General features: G+C 59.3%; 1 protein-coding gene across 1 annotated transcript; it reads right to left on the minus strand.

Moving 5' to 3' along the window:
- Positions 1-1,119: 1,119 nt before the first annotated feature.
- Positions 1,120-11,627, minus strand: LOC145536417 (A-kinase anchor protein 17A-like). Its single transcript, XM_081565765.1, has 5 exons — positions 11,487-11,627; positions 8,625-9,402; positions 7,932-8,080; positions 4,850-5,090; positions 1,120-3,065 (listed from the first exon to the last, which is right to left on the minus strand). The coding sequence occupies exons 2-5, from the start codon at positions 9,384-9,386 to the stop codon at positions 2,109-2,111; spliced, it is 2,109 nt and encodes a 702-aa protein (XP_081421891.1). The 5' UTR covers positions 9,387-9,402; positions 11,487-11,627; the 3' UTR covers positions 1,120-2,108.
- Positions 11,628-17,006: the final 5,379 nt, after the last annotated feature.

Consider the following 17,006-nt stretch of genomic DNA (forward strand, 5'->3'; position numbering starts at 1 on the left):
CCATCACTTCAGGCAAATAGCAGGGGGAAAAGTGGAAGCAGTTAACAGATTTTATATTCTGGGCTCCCAAGTCACAGCAGACAGTGACTGTAGCCAGAAACTAAAAGACGGTTGCTCCTAGAAGAAAAGCTCTGACAAACCTAGACAGCATATCAAAAAGCAGAGACATCACTTTGCCGATAAAAGGCCCATATAGTCAAAGCTATGGTTTCTCCAGTAGTCACGTACGGGTGTGAGAGTTGGACCATAAAGAAAGCTGAGAGCCAAAGAATTGGTTATTTCCAACTGTGGTGTTGGAGAAGACTCTTGAGAGTCCCCTGGACTTCGAGGACATCAAACCAGTCAGTCCTAAAGGAAATCAGTCCTGAATATTCATTAGAAGGATTGAGGCTGAAGCTCCAATACTTGGGCAACCTAATTTGAAGAGCCAACTCATTGGAAAAGACAGTGATGCTGTGAAAGACTGAAGGCAGGAGGAGAAGGGGACAACAGAGGATGAGATGGTCGGATGGCATCACGGATCAACGGACATGAGTTTGAGCAAATCCTGGGAGACAGTGAGCGTGCCGAAGTCCATGGGGTGGCAAAGAGATGGACACGAATTAGTGACTCACTCAAACACCACTCTCTTAGAACCAGGGTCCCTGCAGGGGCCCCAGCACCTTCCCGCCACCTCAAGGTTAGAAAAGAACCACTTTCTTTCCGTCACTTTTTCAAAATGACAGGTGGCTCAGACAGTAAACAATCTCCCAGCTGGTGCGGGAGGCCAGGGTTCAATCCCGGGATTGGGAAGATCCCCTGGAGGAAGAAACGGCAACCCACTCCAGGATTCTTCTTGCCTGGAGAACCCCACGAACAGAGGAGCCTGGCGGGGCTGCAGCCCACGAGGTAGCAAACAATTGAATACAACTGAGTAACTAACACTTTCACTTGCAAACAAATCAACTGCCTCTCAGGACCCATGTTCTCCTTTAAGGAGCTGTTAGGGTAGTAACAGCATGTGAAACGGACATTTACAAATCACCAAGTGATTTCAAACATGCTCGATTATGCTCAGCTAGTGACACAGCCTTTGTTTTTTGAAAACAAAAAACCCCACGTAAGTATGGGAAACATGAGTTCATTGGAAAAAAAGATTTTATTTTACCATAAAAATGCAAACTGGAATAAACACCATCTCTCCTAAGGTGGACGTCACAGCTATTTTTAAGTATTTCCAAGCTTCCCTTGGAGAAGCCAACAATTATAAAATTTAATAAGTCTGCAGCCTTAAATCTGAAATGTTCCAAGTAAAAATAATTTAGCAAAATGGCTTCTTTAAAAAACCACACAGGCTAACCTTGACTAGAAACCAAAGCTAATTTTAAACCAATCTGCGTTTTTGTTTGTTTTATGCTGAATGACTTGAGTTTGTAAAAAGTGAATGTTTGGGACCCCCGTGTACCACTTGACGCTTTTTCTTTTGTATGCTGGGTGACTTCAACTCGTAGAAAGTGAATGTTTGGGACCCTTCTGTATCTCGTCTGCACCAGCCCACGCTCGTAAAATGTTTCCATGTTTCAGAGCACCAGCTTCCTCTCCGATGACTTAAATGCGTTAACAGCCACCTGCCTTTGGCATCCCACCCAAATTTCATTCCCGATATGTGAATCCCACAGAAAAGGGGGAAAACAGGAAACAAAAAACAGAAAAAAACAAAAAAACAAGCAACCAAAGGCCTCCAGCGAGAGGCTTCCTGTTCTTAATGCCCGGTGGGGCCAAGGCTGCCGGACTGGAAGCCGGTCCGGCCCCGTCACTGCGGCCTGGCTCCGCTCCGTGAGGTGAGGACACGGCGTCTCCTCGAGGGCGGCCCGATGACGCGCCACAGGTCAAGCCTCGCAGCCCCCTGCGCTTCTGATCCAGGGAGGACCGGCGACATTAAAGCGACTGGATCAACAGTTTGATGGGGGAACCGAAGCTCGCGATCACGACGCCCACACAGGAGGGCCGCGGCCTGGAGGAAAGTCTGCACGAAAAGCCGGGAGCCGTGCGCTCCTCGCCGGGAAGCTCCGCGGTGGCGCAAGCGCGGCCGGTCTCCGGGAAGGCAGCCCCGGGGCACGCGGCCTGCATTACCTATTCCAGGCACTGCGGTGGCGGCCGGCGGAGCCCGAGCGCGGCCTGTCGTCGCCCCGCCGGTGGCGGCTGCGCTTCCGGCTGGAGCTGGCCCTGCGGTCCCGCTCGCGGCCGCGGCTCTGGCTCTTCTCCCGCCGGCCTCGCCGCTCCCGGCTGCGGCTGCGGGACTTGCGGGAGTGGCCGCGCTCCTCGGGGCTGGCGCTGCGGCCCTGGTGCGAGCGCTTCCGGTGTGCCCGCCGCTCCTTGCGTGGCCTGCCGTCCTCGCGGCTGCCAGCCCGCCGCCGTGGTGCACTGCGCTCCCGCTTCTGCCTGTGCTCGCCGTCGCCACCGTCGTCCCGGCCCGCCCCGCCGCCGGCCCGGCCGCCGCCCCCACTGGGCTCCCGGTTGCACTTGTCTTGCTCGGAGCGCGCGTCCTTGCGGGGCGTGCTTGGCTCGCAGGCAGCGGGCACGGCCTTGGGCTGCTGGGTGTTGTCCGGGATGCAGGCCAGCACGGCGGGGCACCTCTTCTCCGAGGGACCGTCGTCCGGGCCTCGAGGGTCCTGCCCCTCTTTGCCCGGGGCCGCCTCCTCCTGGGCAGCGGCAGGGGCGGCGGTGGCGACGCTCCCGTTCAGGTTCTGGGGGACAGCCGGCCGCGGTGCGGGCTCCCGGTCCCGGGGCGCGGCGCCGGCCGACGCCGACACAGTGTGCAGGATGTCCAGCACCGGCCGCAGCAGGTCGGCCGGGGAGGCGGCGCCCGGCTCAGCGGTGGTGGTGCGCGGCTCGTCCGTCTTCTTGCTGAGCAGCAGGCTAAGCAGGCGCGCGCGCAGCTCGCGCTCCCGACGCTGCAGGCCCAGCGCACGCTCCTTCTCCTCCTCCACACGCCGCAGCTCGGCCTCCTGCAGCCGCCGCCGCTCCTCCAGCTGCTGCAGCCGCAGGCTCTCCTCCTTGTGCTCCTGCTCGTGCAGCTTCGCGGCCTGCGGGACAGAGGGGGCGGGGGCGCCTGAGCCGGGCTCCGAGGACGGCCGGGCCGGAGCACTGCCCGCCGGCTCCAACCACACCAGGAGTCCTGCGACCGTCAGCCAGGAGCAAGTCCCCGGGCAGGGGCGCCTATCGGGGGCCGGGCTCCTCCAGGCGGCACGCTCGGAGGCCACAATCGTCAGCCAGGAGGATGCCTGGCAAAGCTCCTCAGCACAACCCTGAGGAGGGGCGCCTTTCGGGGGCCGGGCCCCTCCGGGTGGCACGCTCGGAGGCCACGATCGTCAGCCAGGAGGAAGCCCAGCAAAACTCCTCTGCACAACCGGGGGAGGGGGGGGGCGCTCTCAGGCAGCCCGGCCTCCAAATGGCACGCTTGCTGACCACGGTCGTCAACCAGGAGGCAGAACAGTAAAGCTCCTGGGCACAGCCCTCGAGAAGGGGGCCCCTCTCCGGCGGCCCGGTGCCCTCCGGATGGCAAGCTCTGAGGCCAAGATCGTCAGCCAGGAGCTAGCCCGGCAGAGCTCCTCGGCACAGCCCTGAGTGGGGGTCGCCTCGAGGATGGCCTGGGCCCTCCCTCCGGTGCACGCTCCCTGCCACGTGGGCCCCAGATTATGGTGCGGACAGTTGACATTCCGTGTGGGTGTGGGAGGCGCGCAGACCCGGCCTACTAGGGGTCTTCAATGTTCACCATGCAACAAGAATAAGCGGCCACAGCTCTCGGCGCACACGCCGCTCTCCTTCCCGCAGACTGGTCACAACTGTAACCGGACGACAGGTGAGCGTCGCCCCGCACCTGCCTGACTTGAGGGGCGCGCGGCCTGCCTGGGCTCCACGTACGCCACCCGCATAGGGTGGCAGGGACCCGCAAGCTTCGCGGCGGTGGGTGCAGGAGCATGGTCCGGCAGCGGGGCCCGCGCCTCGTCTGGGGCCCGCCCTGTCCTCCCGGGCGGTCGGAGACGCCTGGCCTGAGAGACACAGGCGCCGTAGCCGCGGCGGGGGCGCGAGGAGAGTTGCAGTGCCGGGCGGGGGCCCCTCCATCTCTGGAGGAGCCCGGCCACCCCGAAGCTGCAGGGCCAGCTCTCGGAGGCTTGGGCACGAGGACCCGGACTCACAGCACTGCCGCTTCCTCAGGGCATAGCCCGGGCCTGGGCCTGGGGCGACACGGGGCGCTGCAACCACGATCCCCCGCGACGAACGCCACCCCTGGGCTGGAGCCAGGCACCAGCGAGGAGCGGCGTGTCCGTGAAGGCCGGGCCTCCCTCTGGGTGGGGCGTCCCAAGGGCCGAGCCTCCCTGAGCACCCAGGCATCCCCCAGAGTAGGGCATCCTTATAGGTTGGGAGTCCCCGTGGGCGGGGCATCCCCCAGGGTGGGGCATCCCTATAGGCTGGCACACGCTGTGGGCGGAGCTTCCCCGAGGGCGGGGCGTCCCAAGGACTGACCCTCCCTGTGCGGCAGGGATCCCTTGAGCCTGTGCCATCCCCCCATGGGTGGGGCATCTATGTAAGTGGGGCATCCCTAAAGGCTGGCAGTCCCCGTGGGTGAGGTACCCCGTGGGCGGAGCTCCCGAGAGGGTGGGGGTTCCGGTGGGCATGTCATCCCTGTGGGCGGGGCATCCCTAAAGGCTGGCAGTGCCCGTGGGTGGGGTACTCCGTAGGCAGAGTACCCCGTGGGCGGGGGTTCCGGTGGGCGTGTCATCCCGGTGGGTGGGGCATCCCTATAGGCTAGCAGCCCCTGTGGGCGGAGCTTCCCCGAGGGCGGGGCGTCCCCGCAGGCGGGCGGTACCTTGGCGCGGCTCAGCAGCTCGGCCACGAGCCGGATGGACTGCAGGTTGCGCTGCGCCAGCAGCAGCTTGCGCTCCTCCAGTCGGATCCTCTCCTGCAGCTTGCGTTGCTCCTCCGCCTGCAGCTTCTCCAGTTTCTTCTGGCTGCGCCGCAGCTCGCGGTCCCGCTGCTTCTGCTCGCGCCGCCGCAGCTTCTCCTCGCGCTTCCGCTCGCGCTCCTGCTCCTCCAGCTCCTTCTGTTTCCTGCGCGGGCGGACACGCGGGCTCCGTGAGGGCCAAGGGGCCGTGCAGGAAGTGGGTCCGGGGACGGCGATCTCGGCGCTCGGCTCCTTAGCGCTCTGTCCACACAGACATCTCAGCTGCGGCCGAGGACCCCAGGGACGAGGGGCGCACAGGGCAAGGCTTTGCCCCGTGTTTCCAGGGAGAGCCTGGCTAAACTCGACCCCAGCCCAGATACCGGAACAAACGTAAGGACAGGCAGGCACGCGGGAAGCGGAGTTTTTCAGCAGATCCACCTGCTCCTGCAGGCACCACCTCAGACGAACCAGGACGGGTCGCAGCAGCGCACGGAGGAGGCCCTCTACCACGGGCACCACAGGGGCACAGCCAGGGCGCTGGACAGGCCCTGCTCCCAGTGCACCAGAGACCCCCGCCCTGGGCTTTCCCACCCCGCGAGCCCCCAGCCCGGGAGCTGCAGGGGAGCAGGAATGCCCATGATGGCAGGAAGCTTCCAGAAGCCCCTAGCTACGGGAAGCCCCCAAGAGAGGGCACTGCACCTTTCATGGGGACTTGCAGCAAAGGCACACGCTCAGTGACACAAAGCCAACCTGGCTTGCTCTGGGGAGAGGGGTCCCCCGACAGAGGGGCCCCCACAGTGCGCACCCCTGGGGAAACCACGTGAGGTCTCCGCCTAGATACTGCCTGGGGACAGTGGCGGCTCCGTAAACGCCTGCACCAGGCCAGCCAGTCCAGACCCAACAGCAGCCTTTCTTCACCCAGAAATGAGGACCCCAGCACGACTGGGAGGGATCCAGACCCCCAGGGAAGGGTGGGAAGACCAATGAGTGTGTCTCACCGACCACTCGCACCCCCTCAGACTTAACCTTCAGACCAGGGGCAGGGCAGGCACAGCGGAGAGGCAAGGCTGCCCTGGACAGCACATGGTACGGGGAGAGCAGGGCCAGGAAGGAGACTCGGCAGAAGAGCTAGCATCACTCCCAGGGCGCCAGGCCAGCAGAGAAACAGCCCTGGAGGAGGAGGCCCAAGGACCCAAGCTCCAGTTGTGGAGATCAGCCCACGCGGGGAAGCCAGGCAGCTAGCAAGGGCTCTGGTATCCAGGAGGCCACACCCCCGAAGGTTTCCCGCACCAGGGATGGGTGAGGAGCTGCCGGTCGGGGGCCCTGAGTGCCCAGAGCCCTCATCTGTCCAGCTAAGGGCCCGTGACCAAGAACAGGACTGCTGCAGGCCACGCTGAACCTCATTAGCAGCAAAGGACCCAAACTCGCTCGCCCCTGACGGAGGACAGATGCCCAGGCTCCCGGCCGGCCCGCAGGCTAACAGTGAGGCCAGCTGGGCTTGGACACACAGCCCTGCACACCCAAGGGCCTCCCGGGCGCCCGCGGGCCCACGTGTCATCCCAGGCAAGCCCTGCCCAGCCTCCTCGGCCGCATCGAAGTGCCGCCCACCGGCTGTGAACTGCTGTCCCCAGCAGGACAGCCCTTGCCGCCTGCACTCAAAGGCCACCCTCAGGGCGGTTTTCCCCGCATTAACGTGAAGGTGAAGGAAAGTGCGTGCCTGAGACCTGAGAAAGGCCGTGGGGTGACCTCTGCGACGCCCGGCTCAAGGACGGTGGACGCGGTCGATCGCGGAAGAGGGAGAAGGAGGCCTGTCTGGACCAGGACCCGTGGTCCACATGCCGCCGGTGCTCCCTGGTTCTGCCTACGGCAGGCATGCCGACCCCAGGGCCTCGTCCAGTGTGAGACCCAAACTGCTCCCCTCCTTGCGGGCCGCCACCTGAGGCCCGCCACGTGGCCAGGACATCCTGCCCTCTCCAGGCATCTGTCCTCTCTGCACCCACCGCCTTGCTCTGGGGGTCCTGACTCCCGACCCACGTGCACACCCTCGCCGGCTGCCTGCATCGAGGCTGGCAGCATCTCCGGCACCTGCCGCCCTGGAACTGGGTTCCGGGGCACACAGGGGAAGCGCTGACCCCAGAGACAGGCCCGAATCTGCCTTACTGACCATCGGAACCAACAGGAACCACACAGGAGCCCCAAGGCCGGAGCGACACGCAAGTCAGGTCAGCCCAGACACACTCACAAAGGCTGGTGAGGAATGAACCCCGGACCACGCACGCCTGAGACTCAGCACTGCAAAACACACACGAGAAACCTTGCCCATCGCACACACAGACAAGTGTGGGGAGAAACGCCCAAGTACAGGAGTCATGATGGAGCACCAAGAACCGCTCCTTTTCCAAAACCCAGCTCACCACAATGGTCAGCGCGCCTGAACAGCTCACGACGTGCTGCGCGTATCCCCTTCAGGCATGTCCGACTCTCTGCAAACCCAGGGACTGCAGCTCGCCGGGCTCCCCTGCCCGTGGGATTCTGCAGGCCAGGACACTGGAGTGGGTTGCCATTCTCTTCTCCAGGGGATCTTCCCAACCCAGGGATCGAACCCAGATCCCTTGTTTACTGCACTGGCTGGCAAGCGGGTTCTTTACCACCAGGGCCAGAACATCAAAGCGGGAAACAAAGGTCGTCACCCAAGACGCCTGACTCTTGAGTTACTTTACAGGGCTCCTAACCGTGTCTTGCTGGGAAAAGCCGGCAATGCCCTCACTTCCCTACTTCACTTTAAGGCAGCGTCAGCCTGAACGCAAAAAACCTGCAAGATGGACAAAAATTCCGTGCCTGCGTCAGCAGGGTGGTGCACGGCGCCCAGAGAGGCTCAGCGGGAAGGCCAGGTGGGAAGTGGGCGGTGCCCTGGGGGCGGGGCACGCAGTCCGGCCGCATCTCCGTGTCGCACAGACGGACGGACGCACGCACGGAGGCCCGCGGAGCCCGGCCCGGGAGCACTCACCTCTCCTCCGCTCTCTGCCGCTCCTCCGCCTCCTTCTCCCGCCGTTTCTGCTCCTCCCGCTGCTGCTCCAGCTCCTGAAGCTTCTGCCTCTCGAGCTGCCGCTTCTTGATGGAGGCATCGCTCAGGTGTTTGGTGGAATCGAAAGAGACCTTCGGAGGCAGGACAGAGCAGGGTTAGGACTCACGGCAGAGAGCAGGCCCCCCAAACGCCCTGGACAGGAGGGACCTCGGGGCTGGGTGGGGCTCAAAATGAGCGCTCGGGACCCCACCCGTTCCAGGACAGCCACGTCCGCTGGGAAGAGGCGCACCTGGAGGCCAGCCCTGCCTGCCCCGGTGCCCGCGCGAGCGCCGCCCCTTCCCCCTCCTGTGGCGGGCGCCCCCCACTCCCTGTGGCCAGCTGCCTTCACCACCCAGTGCCCGGGCCCAGCTCGCGGCCCCGAGGGCCCCCGCTCCTCCGCCAGGCTGGCGTCGGAAGCCAGCAGGAGCCCGAGTCCGCGGCGATGCTGCTGCAAACCGCCGTCTGGTTCCAAGGGGGCCTGGGGGGCCGCCCGGCCGGGGCTGCGAAAGCACGCCCTTCTCCCCACTTTTCCTGAGACACAGACTCTGCGCCCGCAGTATGGGGGCCCCAGGCGACCCTCCCCGTGTCCGAGGCCCCTCGGGGCACAGCCCCCCCGCCCCCCGGGCCCCGCCGCACCTTGATGTTGCAGGCCACGGCTTTGCCGTCCTCGCCCTTGAACATGAGCTTCATGCCACGCAGCGCGCTCATGGCCTGGATGAAGCCGGCGTACTCGCAGTACTGCACGTAGGCCTCGAAGTTGAGGTGGCCGCCGAAGCTGAAGGTGTGGAAGTTGCGGCCCGTCATCTCCTCGCGGTAGGGGTCCAGCATGGGGATGTCCACGTTGCGGATCTCGCCGAAGCGCTCGAACACGCGCACCAGCACCTCCTCGCTGGGCTTCTCCGAGCCCGACTCCTTGAGCGAGAACCACTTGCACGGCAGCCCCTCCAGGTGGATGGTGTCCGGCCGCTCGCCCGGCAGCGTCTCGTTCATGTCCTTGGCGTCGCGGAAGAAGGAGTCCCAGTCGTGGCGGGTGGGGAAGTCGACCTTGAACTCAGCCGCGCGCACCTTGAGGATGTCTGAGAAGCCGCTCAGCTTGATGGTCTTGCCGTCCAGGCAGGCCAGGAAGGACTTGACCAGGCTCCTGTTCTCCACCTCGCCCTCGAAGCGGATGAAGTCCATGGTGCTCTTGGAGATGCGCAGCGTCGAGAACTGGTGGTGCTGCACCATGCCCTTCAGCCGCTCCATCACCTCCCAGTTGGAGATGGACTTGCCTGGCTGCTTCAGCTGCGGCAGCGCCACGCTGATGGTCATCTTGGTGATGGGTTTCAGGTACAGGCCGTACGGCGGGCACAGCTCCACCGCCTCAGACGTGTCGTGCACGATGGTGGCCGCGGCCATAGCCGGGACCTTGGGCCTGAAACACGAGACGCCCACGCTGCGTCATGGCCGCCGGGTGTCCTGCCCCCAGGCCGGCCAGCACGCGGGTCCGTCTGCCCTCTGCGTGGCAGACACACTGGTCGCTACGTCAGGGAAGCCCCTCAGCCCCTCAGGGTTAGTCGCTCAGTCGTGTCAGACTCTCTGAGACCCCGTGGACTGTAACCCACCAGCCTCCTCTGTCCGTGAAATTCTCCAGGCAAGAATACTGGAGTGGACTGCCGTTCCCTTCTGGGGTTGAGGGGAAGGGGGTGGGGGGGGGTCTTCCCGACCCAGGGATGGAACCTGGGTGTCCTCCATTGCAGGCAGATGCTTTACTATCTGAACCACCAGGGAAGCCCCAGCCCCTGAGATGTGGGCCCTTTTAATCAGATTACACAAATGCAGGGGAAAAAAACTGGGTTCGCAAAACTTTTAGGAACACTTGACTGCCCCAAGCCTCCTTCGGCATTGGCTGCCCCCAATACCCAGAGGCAGCTCCACCAGGGCTGGCATAGCGGGAGCCCAGATGGGCGGGGTCCCTGCCCTCGGGGCATGGGGGCCAGGCCACCTCCACTGGAGGCTGCAGACGCCTCACTGGGGAAGGGACGGCCCACGCGGGCACCTGGGAAGGTCTGTGCAGGAGGAAGCCCGCAGAAACAGGAAGCAACTTGCAGGCTGAGAGAATGGCTGAAGGCCGCTGACTTCAGTATCTCTACCACGGGCAGAAGCACCTTCTCTGAGCCCAGATAAAACCATCAAAGCCGCGGGGCCTCTCTGAAGCCGCAGAAGGGGAGCTGACTGCACCCTCCTCCCCCTCAACCAGCTTCTCCCTACCGGTTGGACAGGTGGCTACTTCCGCAAAGCTGGGCCAGACCTGACCCACAGATACCGAACAGTAACAGAGGTGGCCTTGGGCTGTGTGCCCGCCCACCAGATGGTCTTACAGCTTCCTACCCGAACCTGGGTTCCATCCCTGGGTCGGGAAGATCCCCTGGAGGAGGGCATGGCCACCCACTCCAGGATTCTTGCCTGGAGAATCCCATGGACAGAGGAGCCCGGGGGGCTACCGTCCACGGGGGTCACAGAGAGACACGACTGAGCGACTAAGCACACACACACACACCCCCAGACCTAGGAGAAGCCGCAGGGACTGGGGCGGAGGGGTCCCAGCTGGAGGGCAGAGCCACCTGGCCCGGGTCTGGGGCACCTCTGAGGGGGCTCAGCCTGGGCTCAGACCTCAGAGAGCGCTTGAGTCAGAGACTCCGGAAGCCCAATGCCTACTAGGAACCCTGGGGATTCCCATCTCTCCTGGTCGCGCGGGTGCCTCTGCACCCTGGGGACAACCCCTTCCCCCTTCGATGCACCCCCTCAACGCATCCCAGGCAGCCCCTACATGATCCCCATCGCCTCCACCCCTCCAAATGCTCACCCCACCACCCCAACTCCCGCCTGCTCTCTCCCCAGCCGCTCCCTGTGGCCCTGGTAACCCCCTCCAACCTCCAGTAACCCCCAGCTTCACCCCCCAACCCCGTAGCTCCCTGGGGACCGCCCCTCCTCTGCTCAACTGCCTTGGTCCCCTCCCCCAACCACCCCCCAGGAGACCCCCGCTCTCAGCACCCCCGGGAGACCTCCGCAGCCCCCGGTTGTCCGTCACCCTCAAGCCCCTCAAAGGCTTTCGATCCCCGAAGCCCTTGCCCCCAAGTCCCCAGACCCCACCCCCGCTCCTGCGGACGGCCCAGGAGACCCCCGCCCCGGCCGCCCTGGGAGACCCCCGCAGCCCCGGCCCCCGGTTCTCCGTCACCCCCAGGCCCCTGAAAGGCTCTCGACCCCCGAAGCCCCCGCCCCCAAGTCCGCAGGCCCACGAGACCCCCCGCCCCGGCCGCCCCGGGAGACCTCCGCAGATCCTGGCCGCTCGTCACCCCCGGGCCCCTCAAAGGTTTCGACCCCCGAAGCCCGCGCCCCCAAGTCCCCAGGCCCCCGCCCCCACGTCCGCAGGCCCAGGAGACCCGCGCGCCCCGGCCGCCCGGCCCCCCGACACCCCGGGGTCCCCCGCGCCCGGCGGGCGGGGCCCCGTCCGCTTACCAGGCCGCCGCCGCCCTGGCCCCAGCGCTCCCGCGGGCCCCCGACGACGCCGGCAGGCCCGGCCTCCCCGCCCGGCGCCGCCGCCGCCGCCACCGTCCGCCGGAGGCGCCCCCGACGCGACCCGCTGCCGCCGCCTCTGCCGCCGCCGCCCGCCCCTATGACGCATTTCCGTTTCCGCCGCCCGGGCCCGAGGAAGCGGGCCGCGCGGCGGGTCCAGGTTTCTCCTCCTGGCCATGGCCCCGCCCCCAGAGGCGGGACTTCCGGGGCGGCGGCGGGCGGGGCCGGCCAGCCCCGGGCTTCGCAGTGCGCGTGCGCGAGCTCGCCGCGCCCTTCCCCCACCCCGCCCCGCCCCGCCCCGCCCCCAACCATGCTGCCAGTTTTCAGGTCCAGGCGGAGGCCTCACCTGGGGCCGCATGGTGAAGCAACCAGACTACTCGGGACTCAGGCCGGCTGTTTGGGGTACATTGCTGTTGTAGTTATGCGTCGCACATAAGATATAATATCACTTCATTATGAACTAGGACAAATGCATATTTGTTAATTACAGATTTTATTCCTTATAAGTATCGATTGCTTGTATGACACTGTTACACAATGCTGTAATGTAGCATACATCTAATGTAACGGGGCTTCCCTGGTGGCTGCATTGATAACGAGTCCGCCTGCAATGCAGGAGACCTCGGCTGGATTCCTAGGTGGGAAAGATCCCCTGGAGAAGGGAAAGGCTGCCCACTCCAGTATTCTTGGGCTTCCCTGGTGGCTCAGCTGGTAAAGAATCCGCCTGCAATGCGGGAGACCTGGGTTCAGTCCCCTGGAGAAGGGCATGGATACCCACTCCAGTATTCTGGCCTGGAGAATTCCATGGACTATAGGCGTCGCAGAGAGTCAGACACAACTGAGCGACTTTTGCTTCCCATAATGTCACTACACGCACTTATGTAACATAGTGTTAGTGTAAATATCTAGTATTTTAATATTGAAAAATTTTACATTTTAATATTTATGTTTCATGCTTATTTTTAAGGATATCTGAAAATAACACAAATTGCATAATTATTATTTTATATTTTTGATATACATCTATGCATTTTATTATTTTAAATTGCTTAATATATAAAATTTAAATATGAATATATAATATGTTTTATTTGTTATATTTGTGCGTGCTGAGTTGCTCAGTTGTGTCTGACTCTCTGCAACCCCATAGAGTGTAGGCTGCCAAGCTCTTCTGTCCATAGGATTCTTCAGGCAAGAATACTGGAGTGAGTTGCCATTCCCTTCTCCAGGAGATCTTGCTGACCCAGGGGTGAAACCTGTGTCTCTTGCATCTCCTGCATTGGCAGGCGGGTTCTTTACCACAATGCCATGTGAGAAGCCCACGTTATATATAACCCATTTCAAAAACAATGAACTTTTGTATAACTTTACCTGTAATATATCGGAGAAGGCAATGGCAACCCGCTCCAGTACTCTTGCCTGGAAAATCCCATGGACGGAGGAGCCTGGTAGGCTGCAGTCCATGGGGTCGGGTCGTTAAGAGTCGAACACAACTGAGCGACTTCACTTTCACTTTTCACTTTCATGCATTGGAGAAAGAAATGTTCAACCCACTCCAGTGTTCTTGCCTGGAGAATCCCAGGGATGGGGGAGCCTGATGGGCTGCCGTCTATGGGGTCGCACAGAGTCGGACACGACTAAAGCGACTTAGCATGGTGTAAATTAACAATTTATTAAGCTCCCACTTTATACCAAGAACTGCACAAGCCATGTGATTCTGGTCCCTCGAATAGGTCACAAGTACCCAAACTGAAATTCCAGGATCAGAGAACAAGACCACACACTCTTGTCTTCTTCAACACCGAAAGTGTCGCTTTGTTTACATTTGCTTTGGAAGGGTCAAGGGTGGATTGAGGGACCCTCAAGTGTGATGGAGTTTTAAAAAATAGGGCTCCTGGGTATTTGCGGGTTATCTGCTGTTGTTCCATTAAATAGTGCTCATAAATTCAAACAGGACCGTGACACACAGCTGACAAGGGGGAATCGGAGGTTCCAGGGTCCCCCGGGAAAAGGGGGCTCTCTTTGACCCACACAGGCTGCTCAGGGGGGGTGTGCGTCTTGGCTTTCTTCTTCCGCCTTCTCCTTCTTCTTGAGACCACAGAGGGGTTTGCTGTTCTCTTGACAGCCGTTCTCCCGAAGGAAGCTTCCTTGTGAGTGGCTGGCTCGTATCCTAGTTTGTGCTCAGTTGCTCAGTCATGTCTGACTCTTTACAACCCTTTGGACTGTAGCCCCCACCAGACTTCTCTGTTTGCGAGGTTTTTCAGGCAAAAAAAAATATATCCCTGGGGACCTGTTACATTTGGAAACTGCCAGTTACCAAGCTATTTGCAAAGTGAATTAAGACATGAGATACTCACTTCTTTGGGACCAGCAAGACTCAGACACAATTGCAATAATCTGGGAAATATTCAAAGAAAGTCCTTTTACATTTTTCAGCAAAATATCCCTCCATGGAGTGTACCCCTGCAACACAAAAACAAAGTTCCCAGTGACCTGCAGCCTTAATCCTCTGTTGAGGAGTGATAAATGCCAGGAATGTAAATTTCATTCTCATTGAGCATGACGGGGAGTGAGAATAAGAAGCAATATCACTTCCAGGGTGATATTGCAAAGCTGAAGGAATTCTACAATTGGAATTAAAGTCTATCATCTGTAGAGTCAAGCTAATGAAATGAGAGGTTATTCTGGGTGGGCCTGCCCTAATCAGGTGTGGGGATCTGAAACATTTGAAGCAGCCGAAACACAGCCTGGTTGCCTTCGAGGAAGCCAATTGCCTGGTGGAAAAAGAAGCCATTTGGCAGGGATTGGCATGTGGCTTCTGAGTGGTGAAGGTGTCAATGCGGTCAATCTAATGAAATGAGAGAGTATTCTAGGTGGGCCTGACCTAATCATGTGTCGGGGTCAGTGAGCTTTGAAATGACAGAAACACAGCCTGGTTGCCTTAGAGGAAGCAAAGTGGAAAGAGACCACTTGCCAGGGATTGGCAGGTGGTTTCTGGGTGGTGAGGTTCTTAATGCTCTGATATATAAGCAACTGAAATTCTTCCAACAATCACCGAGCTTGGAAGAGAGATCCACACCTCTGAGGAGAGACCCCCCCCCAGCCCTGGTTGTTAGCTTGATCTCAGGCTTGTGAGCCCTTGAGGAGAAGACCCTGTTAGGAATCTGTGCTTGGATTCCAACTTTGGGAAACTGCGAGATGACAAATGTCTGTTGTTTAAAAGCTTCTAAGTCTGAAGTCATTTGTTACACAGCCATACATGATGAATACATCTAGAATAAACATATGGATATTAAGTTATCAGTAACTACAGCAAAAGACTAAGATCATGGCATCTAGCCCCATCACTTCATGGCGAATAGATAGGGAAAAAGTGGAAACAGTGACAGGTTTTATTTTCTTGGGCTCCATGATCAATGCGGACAGTGACTGCAGCCATGAAATTAAAACACATTTGCTCCTTGGAAGAAAAGCTACGACAAACCTAGACAGCGTATTAAAAAGCAAAGACGTCACTTTACCGACAGAGGTCTGTTTTCAAAGCTATAGTCATGTATGGATGTGAGAGTTGAACCATAAAGAAGGTTGAACGCTGAAGAATTGATGCTTTCGAATTATCTTGAGAGTCCCTTGGACTGCAAGGAGATCCAACTAGTCAATCATAAAGGACATCAGTCCTGAATATTCATTGGGAGGACTGATGTTGAACCTGAAGCTCCAATACTTTGGCCACCTGATGAGAAGAGCTGACTCTTTGGAAAAGACCCTGATGCTGGGAAAGATTGAGGGCGGGAGGAGAGGGGGGTGACAGAGGATGAGATGGTTGGATGGCATCACTGACTTGATGGACATGGGTTTGAGCAAACTCTGGGAGATGGTGAAGGGCAGGGAAGCCTGGCGTGCTGCAGTTCATGGGGTCACAGAGACTTGGGCACGATTTAGCAACTGAACAACAACCAACCACAGTAAAGCGCACCTCTCCACCCCATGCAGACAATGGTTTGCGTTCTGTGCTTAAATCTTATCACTCTATTTGTTTCCGAGGGCTGCCGTAACCTGTTACCCCATGGAGAACAGACATGTACGCCGTCGCTGTTCCAGAAATCTGAAATCAGGCGTGGGTGCATTTTGGTTCCTTCCGAGTGCTCCCAGGAAGGATCTGCTCCAGGTCTGTCCGCAGCCTTTGTGTGCTTTGCTGGCAATCTCCAGTGTCCCTTTGAAATGGAGCAACAATCTACGGTCCATGTCCCCCATGTCCTCGGCCTGCCTTCTGTCTGTAAAAAATAAAATAAGCTTTAGCTGAAGAATAAGTTTAATCTGAGAAGTGAGAACATGGAGAACCACACAAAGCCAGTCAAGCAAGACTAAATTATAATAGTTGACTTGTTAAGCATAGTGAAGTACCTTTAGTTCCTCCCGAAGGGCTCTAGTGAAGTCGGAAATGGCAGCCCACTCCAGTATTCTTGCCTGGAAGAATCCCATGGACAGAGGAGCCTGGTGGGCTACAGTCCATGGGGGTCACAAAGAGTCGGACACGACTTAATGACTGAGCGTGCACGGGACAGCTGTAGAAGTTCTGAGCCACGTCCAGCGAGCTGCCTTGTAGATACGGACACCTCTACCAGGTGGAGAAGTTAACAGCTTGATGGCCAGGCTGTAGCCATGACATAAGGTGCCACAGATCTCAGCACTGGCCTCAAGGAATGGGAACAGACTGACCCTGGAACTGAAGATTAATTAACCTAAAACAACCAAGATGGTGCTGGTCAGACCACTGATGACCGATCTGAGGATGACTGTCAGAGCTGACTGTGCTGTTTCTACATGCAGCCTCCATCCGACATCCATCTGCCTAGGCGTCCATCTGTTCATCTGCCCATTCATCTACCCGTCTGTCCATACATCCACTGACTCATCCATCCACTCATCCAGCAATCCATCCATCCATTCAGTTCATCCATCCATCCATCATCCATCCACCTCTCCATCCATCCATCCATCAACTTATCCAACAACCCAGCCATCATCCATCCATGCGTGATCCATCCACCATCCATCCATACATCCATCTAACCATCCATCCATCTATCCACTCATCCATCATCCATCATCCATCCATCTATCCATCATCCATCCATCATCCATCCATCGTCCATTCATCCATCATCCATCATCTATCCATGCGTCATCCACCCACCCATCCATCTTATCTATCCATCCATCTATCCATCTATCCATCCATCCACCCACCCATCCATCCATCTATCTATCCATCCATTCATCCCTCCATCCATCCATCCATCTATCTACCCATCCATCTGTCCATCCACCCACCCACTCATCCATCCATCTATCCATCCACCCATCCATCCATCCATCCACCCATCCATCCATCCATTCACCCACCCATCTGTCCATTTATCTAGCCAGCCATCCATCTATCCATCCGTCATCATCCATCCA

Source organism: Giraffa tippelskirchi, chromosome X (assembly GCF_054371585.1).
Source record: "Giraffa tippelskirchi isolate mGirTip1 chromosome X, T2T-mGirTip1v1.2.pri, whole genome shotgun sequence".
Classification (NCBI taxonomy): domain Eukaryota; kingdom Metazoa; phylum Chordata; class Mammalia; order Artiodactyla; family Giraffidae; genus Giraffa; species Giraffa tippelskirchi.

Coding starts and splice junctions, on each gene's coding strand:
- LOC145536417 (XM_081565765.1), bottom strand. CDS start 9,386: ATGGCCGCGGCCACCATCGTGCACGACACGTCTGAGGCGGTGGAGCTG. Junction 8,081..8,624: donor CCGTGGCCTGCAACATCAAG/GTGCGGCGGGGC, acceptor CTGCCTCCGAAG/GTCTCTTTCGATTCCACCAA. Junction 3,066..4,849: donor AGCTGCTGAGCCGCGCCAAG/GTACCGCCCGCC, acceptor TCTGTCCCGCAG/GCCGCGAAGCTGCACGAGCA.